Source organism: Opisthocomus hoazin, chromosome 19 (genome assembly GCF_030867145.1).
Source record: "Opisthocomus hoazin isolate bOpiHoa1 chromosome 19, bOpiHoa1.hap1, whole genome shotgun sequence".
In the NCBI taxonomy this organism is placed as follows: domain Eukaryota; kingdom Metazoa; phylum Chordata; class Aves; order Opisthocomiformes; family Opisthocomidae; genus Opisthocomus; species Opisthocomus hoazin.
Window position 1 is genome coordinate 16,200,281 of NC_134432.1, and position 19,538 is coordinate 16,219,818.

At 40.8% G+C, this 19,538-nt stretch overlaps 1 protein-coding gene across 1 annotated transcript in view; it reads right to left on the reverse strand.

Moving 5' to 3' along the window:
* The window catches only part of TTLL11 (tubulin tyrosine ligase like 11), a 50,069-nt gene that overhangs the window by 8,237 nt on the left and 22,294 nt on the right, over positions 1–19,538 (reverse strand). Inside the window, 1 exon segment of the mRNA XM_075439545.1 lies at positions 1,141–1,386. Coding sequence (XP_075295660.1) covers positions 1,141–1,386 — 246 coding nt within the window.

Consider the following 19,538-nt stretch of genomic DNA (forward strand, 5'->3'; position numbering starts at 1 on the left):
TTTCAGTGGACAGTCTCTGCAACCACTGGCCCACACACACACTCGTGTACCATTTTATTCTGGAAAAGTGATACAGCACACTTCTTAGCAGCGTGACCTTATTTCTGAAATGAGCAGTGACTACAGCATTTCAGAAAAGGGCCATGGAGTTGGTATAGATCCTCTGGGCAAAAATAAACAGAATATTTGCCAATATTAAAAAGTTTAATTTAACAGGCATTAGGAAACTGCAAACACTATTTCACTGAGATATGGCAATTTAATATTCTTGAAAGAAAATGTTGGCATTTATTCTGTGTTCCTCTGACAAGTGGCAAACTAAGGCTGGACTAAACAACAGAAAATACAGAACTGGAAAGAATCCTGCGCTGGTCTGTGGACAGAGCAGATGCCTTCAGTCATTTTCTATTTATTGTAATTTGTATAAATCAAATTGTTTCCATTTATTCCTGAATGCTAAATGCATCTGCATAGAAACAGGATCTGTATTTTAAGAGTGCATCTGCTGCTGCTGCTTATTTCTTTTGTCGTTGTCAATGAAAGACAGAAAATGAGATATTTGTGCCATGACTAGAACAGACAAATCCATAAAACACAATGAAAAAACCTCACAGACAACAAGTACGTTAAAACATAAATCGAGTTCCTTGCCATTGCAAGTTGCAATTCCACAACGCAAATCCTCCGTGCACAGTGCATGGGCAACGGCACTTGGCAACCCCTTCGGGCGGCCGGGGCAGGCGGCTGTGCCCCGCAGCCAGCAGAACCGGATCGCAAGTGACCCAGTTTCGGCTGTCACTTTCTCACGGTGGCATCCCTGTGATGTACTAGGAACATGACACGTTGACCAAGACTGCGGACAGTACCTCCCAAAGTATTCCTGATCTACTGCAGAATAAAGACCCACGTTCCTACCGGACAGTTTCATAGGTCAGGTACTTGGGAGTTTGGAATGATAAAAATACATCTATTTCATAAAAAAATATGCAATGGTTCAATGGAACTTATGGGGAAAAGTTTCTTTAGAAGGCATCACTAAACCTACTAAGAGGGACAGCAGTGCCATCCCACAGGACTGGGAGTTTCTAAGTTCTCGACCGCGCTTTAAGCACTTCCTGCAGAAACCTTCACCTTACCAACCTTATAAAGGTGCGGAAACCTGTCGGCCCCAGCTTCGTGGTCCCTTTCACGCCAAGAAATCGGATGAACAACGCAGCCACTCTGTCCACCAGCCGCAGGTAGCTGAACTGCCTCGCGTACTTGGGGAACACTTGCTTGAGGCAGAGGGAGGGGAGGCCAGCCTCCGGGCTGCCGGGGACGTCGCACGCCGCTCCGGCCGCCAACAGCTCTGCGTCGGCTTCTGACACGCGCTCCAAGGTCTGACACCTGCAGCACGAAAAAGAATTGGATCTTATGTTAACCTGATACTTAAAAGATTCAATATGCTGTCTTTCTGTGGGTTTTTTTTTAATTATAAGCCATTATTTCAGGAGGCCTTTACAACAATGAAACATCTAGAGCAAATACTAAGGTTTCCTAAAGCAGAAATCATGTTACAGGAGTATTTAAATGGATAAGCAGCAGACTATTCTCTGATGCCAAAAATAACGCCTGTAAGTACACTAGACAAAAAGATGTTGCACCATTACAACAGGTTCTCAACAAACTGGGCCCCACAGAGTTATTTTTTTCTAAAACGGCAGAAGGTTGTTTTTTTTTAATCCACATAGTTAATCATAAGAAGTCAAATATTTCAACCTTCCCCCCCACATCACAGAAATTGTTTTTCTTGATGTAGATTTGTTGTGATGCTGTAGAATACCCATATCACTTTCAAAAGTCTTCACAACCTCACGGAAGGTAAAGGCTAACTTCTTCCCCAGAGATGAGGAAACACCAAACAGTAACTGCACATTGGCATTATCAGCATCAGACAAATGCAGCTATGTAGAAAAGAGATGAGCTTCATGGAATTTCATGGGATATTTTATGGGAAATGCTTAGAGATTGTAATAATCATAGAATCACAGAATGGTTTGGGTTGGGAGGGACCTTAAAGACCATCTGGTTCCAACCCCCCTGCCATTGGCAGGGACATCTCCCACCAGCCCAGGGTGCTCAGAGCTCCATCCAACCTGGCCTTGAGCACTGCCAGGGAGGGGGCAGCCACAGCTTCTCTGGGCAGCCTGGGCCAGGGCCTCACCACCCTCATGGGGAAGAATTTCTTCCTAATATCTAACCTAAATCTGCTCTCTTTTAGTTTGCAGCCATTCCCCCTTGTCCTATCACCACACACCCTTGTGAAAAGCCCCTCTCCATCCTTCCTGTCGGCCCCTGCAGCTACTGGAAGGCTGTATAATCTAGTGATATTTAAACTTATTTTCCAATAATGATTAGAAGCTTTTACCTTCCCTGATAAGTAAGGTACAGAAAGTACCATGAGATACATTTGCAAAGAAATTCCAACAACACATTCAGAAGCAATATGGTTCACAGAAATGCACACAGGCACTATTCAGAAGACAGCTTCTGGGCAATCCCGTTATTTTTTCTTCAAATCCTCTGTGCATACTGTCAAAATACATTATTTCATCTTCATTGTTGTTGCCAAATTCCCTGAACAAAGCTGATCGAGATAATGATGTTCCAAGACAAATGTTACGTTTATTCGGCGTGACATATTTTTACTTTTTTTCCTGCATTTGACAGATCTAGATAAAATTACAGATTGCTATCCTCATAAGTTTAAAAAGTCTGATAGCTGATGGTAATTATTTGGCACCGACTGAGCATATACAGGTTTTAATTTTCTTTCCAGTCATTTTTCCAAGTACCTATCATCAAGAGTAAGTAGAATTCACACTAGGTACTAAAAAAATTAGTGCTTTTACTACATTGCTCTTTTGTGTTCCTGAGCAGATTTAGTGTCCTCCAGAAAGCCCCGTTCCAGCAGAGGATAACAATCCACACAGTTATTATCCACCCACACCACTGCAAAAGTTATGAAGTCAAACCTACAGTACATGTGTGCTTCCCAAAAGGCAGCAGGGCTCCTTCGCCCTCGTACAACCACCCGCAGGCACCCACCCGCAACAAACATCCCCACGGGGTTTTTAGCCTCTCTCTTCTACTGCATCGCCCTGAAAGACATTAATCCACTGCCACGCCGTGTCCCCTTTCCGTACGGAATACTTCAAAGTCAGACTTTTACCTTCTAGTGAGAGGTGTGGTGAAAGTCAACGCTGCATGGCGACTGTACGACAAAGGGCCTCACAGCAAAAATGGTAAGAATTACAGGAAAAAAAGCTTCCATTGGTATACACTAAATTGCGATAGCCAGTCTCTACACGGAGGCAGGAACCTTCTCCCTGCAGGAAATACCAGCTCCACGTTTCTTTAGATGAGCTTTGAACGTCAGCAGAGGTTGCAGCAGTTCTTCGCAAAAATCGTCCGCATTCGGCCTCTTTTGGTGTTTCAGCACCGACAACGGCCAAGCCGTCAACCCGCGACCCACACGGCGGCTCTTCTCCTAAGACTACTGTGACAAACTTCTGCAATAACGGCGGTACTTTTGTGTTACCACTACATTCATATTGAGTAGCTGTAGCTGTGATCATTTTTTTGATATTAAAGACTCTAAAAAGTCTTTAAAAAAATAAATAAAAATGTTAGGTAGTGCCTTGGTAATGTTGTTCTTTGCTGCAGATAGCAAAGAAAAATAATGTTATTTTTGTCTTTCGTTAAGTGAAGCTTAAAGTAACAAATTACTAGTTTTGCTCTTTTCTCATGTAAGATTGGGCGGTGGTTTCACCGCCATCGAGTACCCGCTGGCTGCCGAAAGAACAAGAGTATGCACAGCCAAGAAACAACAAGCGTGCAGGCTTCTATTTTTAATCATAAAAGGTCTGTTCATGAATTTAAAAATTCAAATCTTCAGCCAGTTGAACCAGACCTTGACCAAACGTGAAAGCTTGTACTCGGCAGGAGAGAAGGCTGCGTTGTTTCTAACACAACTCTCGTTTTAACGATGCCCGGAAGCCCCAAACCCTTTCTCATTCTAAATTCAGGAGTGTTTTGGATTGTACATTATTCATTCATCATTAATGTTTGCAGTTAAAAAAAACACAAAGCTTTACTTTAAAAGGCGCAAGCAGAGCTGAGGAAATTTCATTAGATTTCATGTTTTGCAGAAAAGCCTGAAGAGACCGTTGAAGGTAATAAAGCAGAGGCTCTAAACGACCACTTAGAATTTCCTTCTTCCCCTCCTTTCTGTGGACAAAAGCCTACAGCTGCCTTTGAGGTCATGGATAAAAACTCCAAACCAGCAGCCCATTCCAAACTTTTACTGAAATAGCTCTTAAAACCATATTTCTTACTAGAAAAGTATTTTTAAAATAAAACTAGCTCTTTTTGTATGCTACTGCATGTCTCATTCCTTCCCACTTACACATTAGGGAAGTCAATAAAATACTTAAATCAGAACAAGAAAACTTAATTCTAATCTTTATTGCCAAATCTTGTACTTCCATTAAGCAAAGAGAATATACTTCTCAATTTGCTTTTACAGGTTATTGCTTTTATAAAGTTTAATGATTTGTTGTCATTCTTTAGCTTCCCCCCACCTCCCTACTGATTTTCTTCGGTTTCCTTCCTTTTCTAATGCACTAGAGCTTAATTAATTTGATCACCTAATCCAAATTAAAGTGAAAGTTATCCTTTGTGCTATTAATAAAATCCAGACTTTCCAAAGCAAATCTGCACGAGAGCTTGTCCCTGTCTGTAGAACTCAATTCATACACAGACGTGCTTATTCTGCACCTTAACGCCGGCATTTACACCGCCTTTATTCAGGGTATAATTCTCCACTGCTCCCACTGACAGTACTTCAATAAAAGTTTATTTTATGTAGATCTACCCAACACACTTGTATGCACCCAATCTCAATGCAGTCTCAACATGACTAATTAAGAAAAACTGCCTACCTAGGTATATTACAGCCAGACGCAGGGTCCATAAAAACACAGTTTTACTGTGATCTGCACATTTTTGCAAGGAAACAGTGCCCAGCGTATTTTTCGCCCTAGCACTAGATAAATTACGCTCGCATGCACCATTACATTACTCCTGTGTGTCGCTGCCATCTGCCACGGCCACACCACACGGGCGAGCCGGGTGACGCAGCTCCCCGAGGGCCACGCAGCCAACGGCCGGTACGAGCACTGCCAGTCCCGCAGGAACACGCAGAAACACAGCTCGAAGTCCAGCAGCAATGACAACGTAAGGGGGATTTTCACCTCCATTTCCACCATTAACTCCTCAGTCAGCTGGAGAATACAGAAGCACGCATTTTTGTACTGTTACCCATCAGGTTCCAAGTGTTGCTGAGGACTCCTACGCACATCGACCAGCCAATTCTTTCTTACTCCAGCACGCGACTTCCACCAAACATCTGCACTGCGCCGCTCAGGGCTTCCCTCGGGAGTCCGGGCACAGCACATGGGGCTCTCTCGCTCGGCCCCAGCCTCGCTGCAAACCTCGCACAACGTCTGTGGACAAGCACTACGGAGCTGCGGGGAAGGGATCAGCGACTCCAGAATGCTGCAAAGAATCTCCAGCAAGAGCCACTTGCACAGGCTTCCCCCATCAGCTGCCTTCTCACGGGATTTCCGACGGGCAAGGGGAGGAGCAGAACGCCGAGCCCCGCACCTTCAAGCTGCTCCTTAGCATTAATCATTTTGACTGACAGAGCTGAGTCAGGCTCAATGAATGAGAGGTCAAATATAAGGTAATGCTTCTGCTGCCATACAGAATAAAAGCAAAGCTTAATCTACATACTAATGTCTGACCTCAATACATTAATTTCTCTAATTCTGCAGCTCATGACAGATGTTTCTTTAGAAATTATCAACTGTGGACAAAATATTAACTGCATCTTTAAAAAAGAATTTCAATTTTAATAAAGCTTATGGAAATGACATCTAAGAATATTTATCTTTTATACACAATTATTAATTTATTAATGTTTCCTCCACCTATGTTTTATCCCTTTCATTCTGACCAGCCTTAATCTTTATGCAAATACAAGTTGCTAAGGGACAAACAAATTTGCAACTACTAATTAAAGGCTTCAAAATTCCCAACATTTTGTATACTTGTATAGAAAAATTAGCTGGCAAGTTCAGCATAAAATTAGGTAAGAACTGCAGTATTAATATCTCTAAGAATGCTCACTTGATATATTTAGCTTCTAGGGCACTGCTAGAAGTAAAAATTAAGCAATTTTTGCATCAGCTGACAACTGCTTACCTAATAAAAGAAAATATTATGTTCTGGATTCTGAAGCTGTAATTATTCCCTCAGCTGAGCCACTATTCTCAAAGCAAGGACTATGTTAACATAGTTAAAAGCAGAGAGTATTTTGCATGACAAATCTATCTATCCACCCGTTTATCACCCCAGTACACGGACCTCCCAGCAAACAGATACGCGGCCGTTACTGGAGTGTGTAGGTGTGAGTATGTTGTGTGCTCGTTCACAGTACTACATCATCAGGAAACAGTAAGTCAAAGCCAGAACAGTGTCTCTGTATTATCAACCATTCATGGATTTTCTTTTATGAACCACTCCCGTCACTTTTATTCACACACAGAGACTTCCAGCACTCACAGTACCCGACAGCAAGAAGTTTCATAGTTGGATTGCATGTTGTGTGAATAATCAGCGTCTTTTAATTTGTACTGGCCACTCACAGGTTCCATCTGAAGACATTGAATATTCATTTCCTCTTCACTCTCTGGCAAAGTAAATAACATCAAGAGCACCAGCATTTCCTCCTTTCAAAATAATAATAAAGTTGCACAAAGATAAAAGTATTGAAAGAATATTAAGCCCCACAGAGTGAGAGATTTTTGAAGTTGTGTTAGAAACTTTCTTGCTTTTACATATAGTGTATTCAACACGTTGAGAATGCTTTGAGGCAGTCAGAGCAGCCACAGTAAAGAGTCCGTATTTCAAAGAGCAGAATGAATCACATTAAGACTAAGGGTTGATAACCACCATGTTGTTGCAATTCAACTAACTTCATACCATATAAAATACATTTGGAAAATGCAGCAGCTGTCCTGTCTCCTGGAAGCAGAAAGAGTGCTGCAAGCAGTCAGAATTTACATCTCTTAAAAAAAAAAAATATATTCCATAGCTCATTTAGAGAAATAAAGCAGTTAAATCATCTTACATAGATTTTAATCTTAACGTGAGTATGACCATGTCTAACTTTGCTTGTACCTTCACCGAGGCCTAACGCTGCGTTTGTTCTGGAAGGGTGACAGAGATGGAGCACACTAAGTCTGTTTCTGAGAGCTGGCAAACACATTTTATGTGAATCCAGGGATAAATTAAATATGTACTCCATAGTCTCGTCATTGCCTTAACAAAAACAAAATAATTTATCAGATTCTTGAAAAAAGTTACAATCACAGCCCCTGCAGTCTGTCCTCGACAGTCACAGCTGCTCTCACGCACAGCATCTGCTCCTTGCAGCTTTCCATTTCCCGTCTCACGAGTGTTATTTGTTTACCACGTATCATACTCCAAGCTCCACAGACATCACTCTCCTTTCTGAGAAGGATCTTCGCTGCCTCTTCAGATTGGGTGGATTTATTATAAAAATAAACACTTCTCATTAAAGACTAAATAGCTCTTGAAAGAAAGCAGAAGACTCTGAAAGCTTGGCACCTTAACACCTTGTTAATCGGTGCTTCCAAGATGTGGAAACCTAGTGTGGGTCCCGACTTGCTCCACACCAAAGACACAAAGCGACGGATCAGAGTATTACTGACATTTTTGCATCATATGCCATGAAGATTAGAGCTGCCACATCAAACTCGAAACCTAGGCCAAGCTAACGTGCTGTCCTACACATTTTGTCCAGGAGGAAATGCAGTTTGTATTAGGAAACACATCCACACAAGCCACGATACGCTTACCGCAGTTATCAGCAAGTGCTACTCAAGGATTAACACCTCCCTTGGAAAGGAGTTGAACAGAGCCTTCCCTGTCCGAATCATGCACCCCTCGGAGGAATTTCTGGAAGGGGAGATGGTGCAGACACACACTGTGCTCAACTTCCCACGTTCAGCCTGCGCAAATATGGTCACTTCTGCTCACTCCTAGATGATACCTTTCAAGATGCTGTTGTCTACTTTTATACGGAGAACGCTACAGAAATAATAGCTTCCAATATTCCACAATATAAATAAACTTTCAGATTCCATTAAAAAAAATAATCACAATATGGGCAACAGCTAACACTGTTGCAGCCATCCATAAAAGACCAGAGCACAGAGAACAAGGGATTTACATCCTTCCCCTGACAACACAGCCACGGAAGGATTTTGGATGATGACCCAGCCAGAGAAACCACTGGTTCAGAGAAACCCAAGAAGCCCAACAGTCAAGTCACTTGGTTATTTGAAGAATTCTCCATAGTTTAGAATGGGTTTTATCTGCCCTGATTACTAAGCAAGAATTTGCTCCACTATCACTCAAAAAATTTATTCCCCTGGACAATTTAGGTGCTTGTAATCTTAGTATCTTCCAGATGAGAGGGGGCTTAATTTTAGGGTGTTTTAAAAATAAACATGTACAAAAAGAAGCGTTTAGGTTGTCAACAAGCCTAATACACAAATGAGAAGTCATAAAGGCTGTGTTAGTTCCCTTACATTTTCAACTAAAGCTCAATCCAACAAACCATTTCAAACCCGATACCCAGCACTAAGTGTTCATCAGTGACACTGTGATTAAATCTAGTTTCCTTAAACTCCAGCCTTACTAGGCGGCGACAGGCATCAGTACAGCAGCACAGCAGAGAGGTGAGGCACCCTTTAGAGATACAAAGCAGATGCTGCATGCCCGGGATAAACATCCTGCTGGATGCAAGAGTTGCAGTTGACCTCTGTTTTTATTTCTCTAGCACTGCTTAATACCTAGTTTAAATCATGAAAGTGAAGAAACGCATTTGAGGAGTCTCAGGTGCAATGTGCTGAAAAAAACCAGTTATGTCCTAATTATTAATTGAGATTCTTTATTTCCAACTTTCGCTTTTTAAGAATCATGGTAATATCAGTCTGCATTAGCTAAAGATTTATTACTTTGAATGTAACAGCAGCAGTGAATGCTTATGCTATTACCTGTCATTTATTTGAGTGCTGCAGAAAATATGGCATTACTATAATGAAATAATGCATAAGCAATGCACAACCTTCACCGAAGGACTTTGTTCCACTGCAGCAAAAAATTATTATAGAACAAAGATCATTAAATACGGTCCCCAATACATTACCTTTTTGTGGAGGTAGCTTTTATTATTCCTAGTAGATTTATTTGTGTTCACTATTTGCTTTTAGGGTACTTATGTGCCTCATTATTTCTCTGGAGTTTCCTTTGTTTCTTTAGAATAGCGTGCCTTAAAAATCGTAATACGGGATACTGCAAAGGCAAACCAGTCGTAATGCCTGATAATATATTGAAAGCAACATTAAATTAGACCACCAAGTGTCTTACAGTAGAACTGCAAAAAACCTAAACCCCATGGTATTTCTTCCCATGTGGGAATTATTCTTCGAAAGCAATTATGATTACGCTAGGGCAGAAAAGGAGCTGTACCCTGTCACCCAACGGAGCAGAAGGCAGCAGTGCAATTGCATTTTATCAGCATTAATCCTCCTATTAGAGCAGGTGAATTCTACATACACAAAATAACACTCCTGTTAAATCAGGGGGCTTTGCGCTTTCATTTTGTGGCAACTGGGCGCTAGGCAGTTTTATTGCTTTCTAATTTTTTCAGAGACCGGAGACCAAGTATTACTTAAAAATATGCCAGTCATCTCTCCTGCTAAAAGATGACTAGCAGCAGAAGTTAAATTATAGAGAACATCACTGCCCCCAATACATTAATTTCTGTCACTCTGTCACTGTAAAAATTTACACCAGATATAATCTCTTTGAAGGGGGATCAAGTCATAGAAAACACAAGCCTAGTTTTAAATAGAATTTTAATTTTAATGAAAGCTTCAGGGAATGATGTTTATGCTGCTTATCTTTCATACCTGGTGATTAAGTTAATTTATACTTAATGGAAGAGGATATTTCTAATCCCCAGACAGGCTCAACATCTGTCTGTGACTATGTTTTTGGAAGCCTAAAGCTGCTTGTGATTGATGTAATAAAACACGGATCCTGCAGAACTGACACCTGAAGGATATCTGTAAGAGGGAAAAATGTTATTTTCCTGCCCAATGCCTGTGCTTAAGTCAAGCCAAAATCCCAAGCACTTAATTTTGCTGTCCCTTCAAAACCTGCTTTGCACTCCCTTGCCATTATTATGTGAGTACAAACAGGGGAGTAAGCAAACAGTTCTCAGACACGGTTATGATCCAATATTCATTCTCATTATGTGCAGTATCTGAGCACACGTAACTTTCTGATGGCCTGAAGCTGATGAGAATAATAAAGCTCCTGCAAAAATCAGAGAAATAATCTCCATTTTTCCTTCACTCCTCCTTCCATGTCTATTTAAGACCAAATGCTAGTAAAACAAATGCTTGCATTTATCCTATAGCTACACCAGAATAAAAGTCTTGAAAAGTAAATGTCTTGCCATAAAAAGATACCATTTTCAACTTTGTCCCAACAAATCACAGTATTTCTGTAGCAGGAAATCCAACAAACAAACAAAGCTGTCATGTTTGTCCAGGTTATCTCCAAGTGATGCTCTTCCAGAGAGGAAAGCAGCTACCAGAGATAATTACAAAACAGTCCATCAATACTATCACACACTGGAAAAATCTACGGAAGTCCAAAGCAACACAGAATGGAGGGAGGAAGAGGAAGACCTCGAAGGCGAATGGAACTCACGCAGCAAAAGAGAAACAAAACCCAAACCTGCAGGTTTTGCATCTAAAACTGTTTCTGAGAAGGGCTGCGACAGTGCCCACCGCTGCCCAAATCAGTCTCCCTGGAACAGTTGTGGAACACTTTAAAAACGCTAGCACCGCAAGCCGGATCCATTTCGTGGCTCTGTCCTCTGCCGTTCTGGTTCCACAGCCCCTGAGCGGGTCCATCCCGGCACGGCCGGGCGAAGGCGGCCCCGGCACTGCTGCTCACTTCAGGCACAGCTCCAGCCCTGGAACAGCCACCACACATGGAACGTCGCGCCGCGCCGACCCCCCAGCACGGAACACTGAACGCACTTCCATGCGTCCCAAGCAAGCCCAGGGAAGCTTGCTTTCGCAAATTAGGAACCTGCATTTAAATTCTGGCACTTTCTAGCCACTGAATTAACCTAAGGAACAGTTTCCAGTGAAGTGTCCACGTGTAAAGGTCTAATTAACAGGAAATTCTTACATTTCCCTATTCCGTCAGGTTTTATCTCAGGGAATCTCTATCTTACATCTCCCCGTCTCCTACTTCTGCGGTCCCTTAAGTTGATTCTGTTTCTCTCTCCTCCTGGTTCGCCTCAAAGGATTGTCACACAACTTACAATTTACAGGACATACTTGTTCAGAAACTACCAACTCTCTAATCCCGCTGGGCTTGGTATTTTCTTGGGAAGGAAAAAGACCCTACATTACATTTCGATGTCCTACTTCAGAGGTTATTGGGGTAAAGAAAAACCTAGCAATTCTTTATTTTAAAGGATGAAAAAGAACTAAGATCTCAGCAACTTCATTGGAAAAAAATTAATGACTGCATTCAAAAATCAGCAAAATTAAATTTGCAATGAAAAACAGGATCCTTTCTATCTCCCTCCAAGCATCTTAACAGTGTTACTCATAACGCTTTATAAAGCTAGAGGGCTTTTTCAACACAAAGAAACTCTTCAGACCGAAAAGAATACGATAACCTCATTCAAACAGTATTGTCTCATTTTTAGTATTTAGAAATAGCTAAAAATCATGCAGAAAAAAAATTCTTCCATTAAAATTCCAATTAAGTGTTAGAATCGAGCTGACTTTTTTTCAGTGCTCTCCCCCAGTCACACATCCAAGCCAGCGAAATCTGCTGGCTGAGACGCACTTCGCAGTCAATGAAAGTACCGCCAGCTACTTCAGTCCACCAGAAAAGAAGAACGGAGAGTATTTTGTTCAAACTAGCAGTACCAAACTTGGGCTTTCATGTTACAGTGCATCAAATGAAAATACATCAATGAATTGCGTTACTTCTTGGAACAACATGGGGTAATTAGACCATTAAATTTGCTCTGTAATTCACAGCTGCACTAAGCTTGACAGCTATTTGCTACAAGCTCTCCTGTTCCTAACCCTGACACCTAAATACACTGCAAATAAATAATTCTTAGAAGGCATGTGCATGTCAGAACTTTCCACTGGTGTTCAGGGATATAACCCATGCCTACGCATTCGTTTATTCCATTTTACTGCTACCTTAATAAAACACTGTTGCATGCCCCAGGAGCCCTACTCCACAGAAATGGTTTGGTTCTTTTATTAGCAAGGTGATGTACCTTCGTATGCCCTTGGCTGATCAATTTGTTATAACAACTTCTAGGTTGCATGAATTTTTTTTTTTTTTTAATGGATTTGTTTATGGGCTGCGCCATTCCTGAGAGAACATAAAGTGCACACCGCAACTCACCAGTCGCATGAAGAACTTCCAAACACACAACTGGAAACCAAGACAAAGTATTCAAGGCTCACCCCACAGATTTCAAGCAATCAAAACTATCACATTTGTTCATAGTTTTAGGTATACGTAACATATGGATCGTAAAGATGGCAAGGAGACAGGCAGGAAATAAGACATTTTTATACCTTATACAAAGATACACATAGGCATGGCTGTATACACAGACATATACACAAATACGCACTATATACACCACAATTTATCTTTATAGTAAATACTTCTACATTTATTTTATGAAGACTAGAAGTAACTGGAGTTACACATTATAGACCAACCGGAAAAATTACTTTAAAAGCAGTGTTGCTTCTGTGCAGCACAAACATATATTCAAGCAGGTAAAAGGGAAAAAAATATCAAATTAAATAAACATATATCCTTAATTTTAGACAAGGCAATTAAGCTAACATTCTGAAATCAAACCTCATTCAAGAAGTATTTAACTGCAGGTTAATAATGGAATCTGTGCCATATACAAAAGCCATGTAAAAGCTACGTGCTGAAGAGTGCAGCTGAATCACTACTCCTGCAGTAAGTCAAGATACCACCCAAAAACTGGATTATGTTAGCAGGCTACAGGGTAAGTAGAGCTGAAGATTATTTTGCTGATAGCAGAAACTCAGCTCAAATGATTAGCATATTGCAGTGTCAGGAAAAAAACAATTTGCACTCAAGCTAGCTACTAACCACCTTCTTCTATGGACGTGGAAATTCAGTGAACCCACCTGGACGGACAAGGCACACAGATGTTGCCTCTGCTCCACACTTTAAGACAGGGAGGAAAAAAGCGTTTTTAACTTCAAAACACAAACAGCTTTGGATTGAAAACTAAAGAGGAAATTATAGCCAATGCCAAGCAAGAAGATGTAGTACTATCTCTTAAATATGCATTTTAAAAAATTAAGCAGTTTTCTTAAAGGAAACAATTCTTATTTTCCTCCTCTTTGCACTAGAGAGGCTGCAACTAATGCAGTCTAGCAGAGGAAGAGAGGAGAGGGCATTTTTAGAATGAGTACAGAAGACAGAATAAACTTACTTGGCTCGCCTATACAAGGAACAAATTAGATTTCAATTAAATCAAGTTTATAAGCAGAAAGTTACTTCCTTACATGGAGTGTTGCTGAGCGGTCTGTTTTCCGGTTGGACAGCGCGCTAAGCCGAGTCCTCCTCTGCCCTGGCACTCTCCTCAGTGGACTCACTAGGCACAAATACATTCGTTTAGCTTTTACTACACGACAGTTTTTCAGCTTAAGAGTTAGTCCAGATGAACACTCTTTGACAATGTGTATTACACTTTCCGAGCTGGATGGGTGCCCAGATCACTGGGGCAGGGAAGCCCAAAACAACCGGAGCCAAGTAGTGAAAATCAGTTGGAAATTAAGACCTTGTTCAACACAAAAACACTCTCCCTTTTCAGGTTGAAGAGATGTCAGCATTGAAGGCTACACATGAGAAGCCTTGAATGGTGGAAATCACACCTAAGAACATTAAGGACTTCTCTACTCTATCATTTTTGCAAGCCAGTTCACCTCTGAGGTAAAACAAAACAGCGAATGGCCATAATAACTACAGTAATTTCACTCTCAAAGGTACAGAGGGCTAACTCCACAAAACACTTACGTATGCACTTAAGTACTTGATGAATAAGGTCAAAACTGCTGTTTGTTTTGTATCTTGTCCAATGTTACCTGGGCAAGTTTCTGACCATGCTTCATCTGAATTTTCACTGGTTTCAGCTGAAGCTTGCCACCAGCAATGGCTGGATACAGCAAACACCCGCATGCGACAAAGCTCCCAGGGATGCTTTGAAGTGTTGATGGGTATAGCTTAAAAAAAAAAACCAAAACCAAAAACAAACTAACTTAATTAGAATGCAGTCAAAGCAGGAGCACACACCAAAGGAGCTCCAACATCTATGCTGTCAGGGACGGAAGAAGGCTCAGACGCCTGCCGAGCGCCGAAGCCTTGCTGTCAGGCTTTCCCTACGGCTCAGGGAAGTCGGTGCGAGTGCCTTGCCCCGTCACGACTGCCGGCTGCGAGGGATGCAAAGCACAGCACACCTTGAGCAGGTTCTGTCACCATTAAGACTCGCTTACAATCTCTAATCAAATAACTGAATTCAAAGCTGTATTTAGACCCACTGCCTCCACCTCCATTCTTACGCTATTTGGAAGGAGCCCAAGCAGCCATCCCACCTTACTCCTGAGCTCCCTTCCTGGGCCAACCTCGCAGATCCCAGCAGCTTTTGTGGCGGCACCGCAAAGCCTAGAGGAAAGCAACACGTTCGGATAAAATCTCCCTTGTCTCTGCATTTTACCACAAAGGTTTTCTTTAAAAATCATTGTAAGAGAAAAGAAAGTAAAAAGACTTCTTAATGATCAGCTTAAAAGGTAATACACAGTGTGAATATCTAAGAGATGCAATTGCCATAGCGCATTTTGATAATTAGAACGTTTGGAAAGTTCAGATTTTATGGCAATGCTTTTGACAGGTCACATTGCTCAGTTTATTTTCAATCCTTCCTCTACTGCTCACTAGAAGTTTTAGCGAGCAAAAAGAAAGAAAATAAATGTCAATAAATATGTCATTATATTAGCTGCATCTCAAAACACTGTGATTCAAGCCTAATTGGACAAACCGGTCTCCATTCGCAGTTTGGTAACGTAAACCCAGACTTCACTCCCCACCGGAGCTCGGGGCACTGCAGCACGCCAATTACTGCCAAAGCACACTACGGTTTTGGACCAATTAATTTCACAGTGCTGAAAATGAAACCTTTTAAAATTCTGCAACCACCATCAATTCTTGTCCATTAAAATTTTTCAAATTAACTGGGCCTGTCATCGGCTTGCTTGCTTAGTACATTGTAAGCACTTCCAGCTGCCCCTCAATATGGGGTCATTTCAAGAGATTCAAAAGACGACTGAATTCAGTCTTTATGTGGCAGTTAAAATACAGTCTTTACATTCAAGACATTAGTAGTTAGAATACAATACATGAGCAAACACAAACCATCTCCAAAACTGGACTATGAATAACAGCACTTTTTGCAGTGGGGAAGGTTAATATGGGAATAATCATAAATTAATCTGTACTCAAGTACAGGGTTATTTAGTGCTGTGTTTGTGTGCATTCCAATGATATTCCGTAAGTTCTCTATTTTGTTAGCAAAGGGCTGTAAAAGTGAGCAGATGCAAATGACACCATCAAAGAATGACACTGAGAAAAAACCTTTTTAAAATCCTAGTATCTTGAATATCCAAACAGCGCACCAAGTTATGATATTGTACAGAAAATGCAATGACTCTAAACACTCTGTATGGGAGAAAGTAGGAGATAAAGAGATGACTAACGACTACTAGGTTGGCAAAATGTGAAGAATGCTTTGCAAACCTTAGTAACCACCAGGGACATTTACTGAAGAGTGTAGAACTGGACACAGAGTCTTCCAGAAAAGAAAACCGAAGCTTTTCTGTAACAACAACAGACAAACTGACCCCATATACTGCTAAGCATAATAACCGTCCATATCCCACCCACTATAATTTAGGAAGACTGGCAGCGCACGGGAGAAGCAAGGCATCATCCTCTTTTCACAGAATGAAAGTGGTGGCAGAAGGAAAATGTTTTCTAAAGGTCACTGAGTAAACTGGCTGAATCAGGAACGGAAATTGCATCTTTTATGTCCTAGTCCAGAGTTATTTTCACAAAACCAACTTTTCCTGTAACAATTTGATTAAGAGAAACATTAAAGTGAATTACTGAATTCCTGCTGGATCTACGCTAGTGATATAGTTTCATCTGTTTTTGAAGAAACATTGTTCTTCATGCATTTATACATTTTCAGTCAATTAAAACACTTCAGATTACATGTGAAATAGAGCCACTTATAAACTAAAAGATCTGACCTTCTTTCTATCAGCAGATCGCATTTTCTTTTCCACGTTAGGACTGCTGCCCCAGCACATCCAAATCATTCGCCACTGTTCTGCACTCCGTATTGTATTGTCTGTGGTTGTAGAAAACACTCTTGTGGTGCTTTCCTCTAAGAGGCTCTTAAAACCAACGTAGAACTATTCCATGAGTCAAGCACCACCAGATCCTTCCCGTCCCTTCACGGCGGCCGGCTCACATTGTAGTTCACAGAATTTCCAAAAGGGCCTGTCCTAATCAATGGCAGAAAGGTTAAAAGCTCTTAAGGATGAAGCTGATAAATGTTACAAGTGCCTTGATCTTTGCTCCCTGTCCTTGCTTTTGCAATTATTTGCTTCACAAAACTGAACAGAGTAGCTGAGGCTAGTTCTTCTTGAGCAGGATGAGAAAGAGCAGCAGAAATAAATACTCCCCAACTACAGAAAAACAAAGTTAACGTTTCAATAATCTGAACCGAAGTAACATTGACAGATACCACATTTAAAAGTCTCCCTCACATGTCTAACTCATCAAAAGCCGCATGGGCTAATGTAACAGACAAGAATTGATACTGAAGTTGGCAGATTGCCTGACGAAGGAATAAACCAAAAAGCCCTCTAGGAAAGAGAAAGGGTCTAATTCAATGTGCTCTCAAAGGGCTTGGGCAGAATGATCCTGAATATGAATGCTGGGTCATTGTGACTGACAGAGAAAAAAAATTGTGTCAGCCTCCAAAATGAACCAGGGTAGAGAGATCAATCTCAAGAAAGCCACACATATGAGTTTATGCACTCTCAGGCAGAAATCAGGCTTGGAATGAAGAGGTGGTGCTTGAGCAGCATGTGAATAGCTGAAAACCTGACCAGACTTCCAAGTGATAGCAGAAGGATACAGGAATCAGCCTAAAGCTCTCGCAGTCACCTCAGAGTCAACTAGCAAATGGAAACAAAAATACTGATACTACCATAGCTAGGTTTATTACGTGCTTATTTTTATAAGCACTAAACTCACCCTGTAGAAAGCAAAAGGCCCTGACAACCCTGAGTAATGAATCCCTGTGGAACATAATACAGTTACTCACACAAGCGGAAACTAAGATACATTACAGCAGGACTGAACAACAGTCATTATTTTCTGATCAATGATAGCTGCAACACCAGTATTCTCCCACTCAGTCTCTCCATATGTTTGTGCACTGAGTTTCTGACCCTCTTCAACCACCCCTGTCACACAATCGTAACCTTAGAATATGTATAGTGAGATAAACATAGTAATAAATGGCAAGAATGAATTTATCATCATCAAATTCTAGGATAATCATCCTCTCGAGACATCTTTGCACAGTATATTTTCATATTTCCATTAAACATGACACAAACATCAGGGGAGGTTATGAAACTGAATAAAAAATATCTGGAAAACAAATGGAATATAGCTGCACAGGCGATTTCTCTTTTTTCCTTCTTTAAGTACGTACAAAATTGCTCCTCAATATCAAGAAACCACGAATAGCATTAGGATGTGGAAAACGCCTTTGACACATACGAAAGAGACACACTGCTACCAGCCTGTTTAAGTAAAGACCCACATTCCTCTTGCAGCTTGGTAGACACGGCTAGGTCAGCAGGACAGCAGAGACTTCTCCTGAAGAGGCTGCCACTTCAACCGTCACATTTAAGGCGGAAAGTAAGTAAGTAGAATGTCCAGAAATTAATTCATGTCTTCATTTAATACAGATCACCTCTCCTCCTCCCAGAAACTATTAATTTTGTTCTATATCAGAGAGAAATCATTTAAAGTGAGAAAGATGTGTAATCCACACAGTAGAGAAGATGAATGACCTTGTTTTGTGCAAGAAAAGAGTAAGATCTTTTCTGTAGTAAGTTCTACAAAACCTTGACTGGAATTTCTTCCTAACTGCATAACACTTAGAGATAAAAAGTCAAACTGACACGCATTAATATTTACAGGGTTCTCTCTGAACAGAGTGACGCTAGCCAGTGTTTGCATGCTGATCTCGCAAAGATTTCAGAGAGACCACGTTGGCGTTCCTCCTGCCCAGAAAATTAGTTAATCATATTTGACATTTGCTAGAGCCACACAATCCAGAGAAGAGAATCGTACCTGACATATTTTAAAAAGAACAAAAAAATAATCCGAACATCACAAATACATTTCAAGGCTGAATTCAAACAGAAAAACACTGTAGTGGTACGTACAGAGAATAGCACCCAAGAAAAGATAAACTAGCAGTGAAACTGCAATCCCATAATAGGTAATAAAACAAAAGCACTCATTTTTGTGGGCACAATGAATTGATTGTTTTTGTAACAGCCATGGATTAAATTACATTTCATTTCCAAAGTGTTTCAATTCTTTCTTCTGTCAATGGCTATTTCAGTGCTGAATAAAAGTCATTATATTACTTAGGGAGCTGCACCTTCATCATCAGTGGCAAGTAAAAAGCAGATTTTATTCCATGAGCAACTCATATTTCTAATGACAAGCATCTCATAATACTATGCTTTCTTTGTCAAAAGAATAAAATGCTTATTTCTGTCTTAAAATAAGAAACTAGGCACGTAAATGCAAGAGATCATACTGGGACACAGAATAAACAGCAGCAACAAAAAATAAAGAAGTCTCTTATTATCGCTGGATTAATTAGCATTAATAAACTAGGGTACAAATATTTTTGACAGGACGGAAAGCAGGTCGTTAGCACTGATGAGATGATACAAATGATACTCCTAAGACATTTAGAGCAGACCCGCTCCAAATCATACTCACGGCTTGCAATTATACCCCCAGTCAAACAGCTTACACCTAGCATCCAGTGGAGAGTATACAGTATTTGCATACAAGACTGGGGCTCCTTTTCGCTTTTCCAATTCTAATGTAATTTTAAGAAGAATAAATTGCTA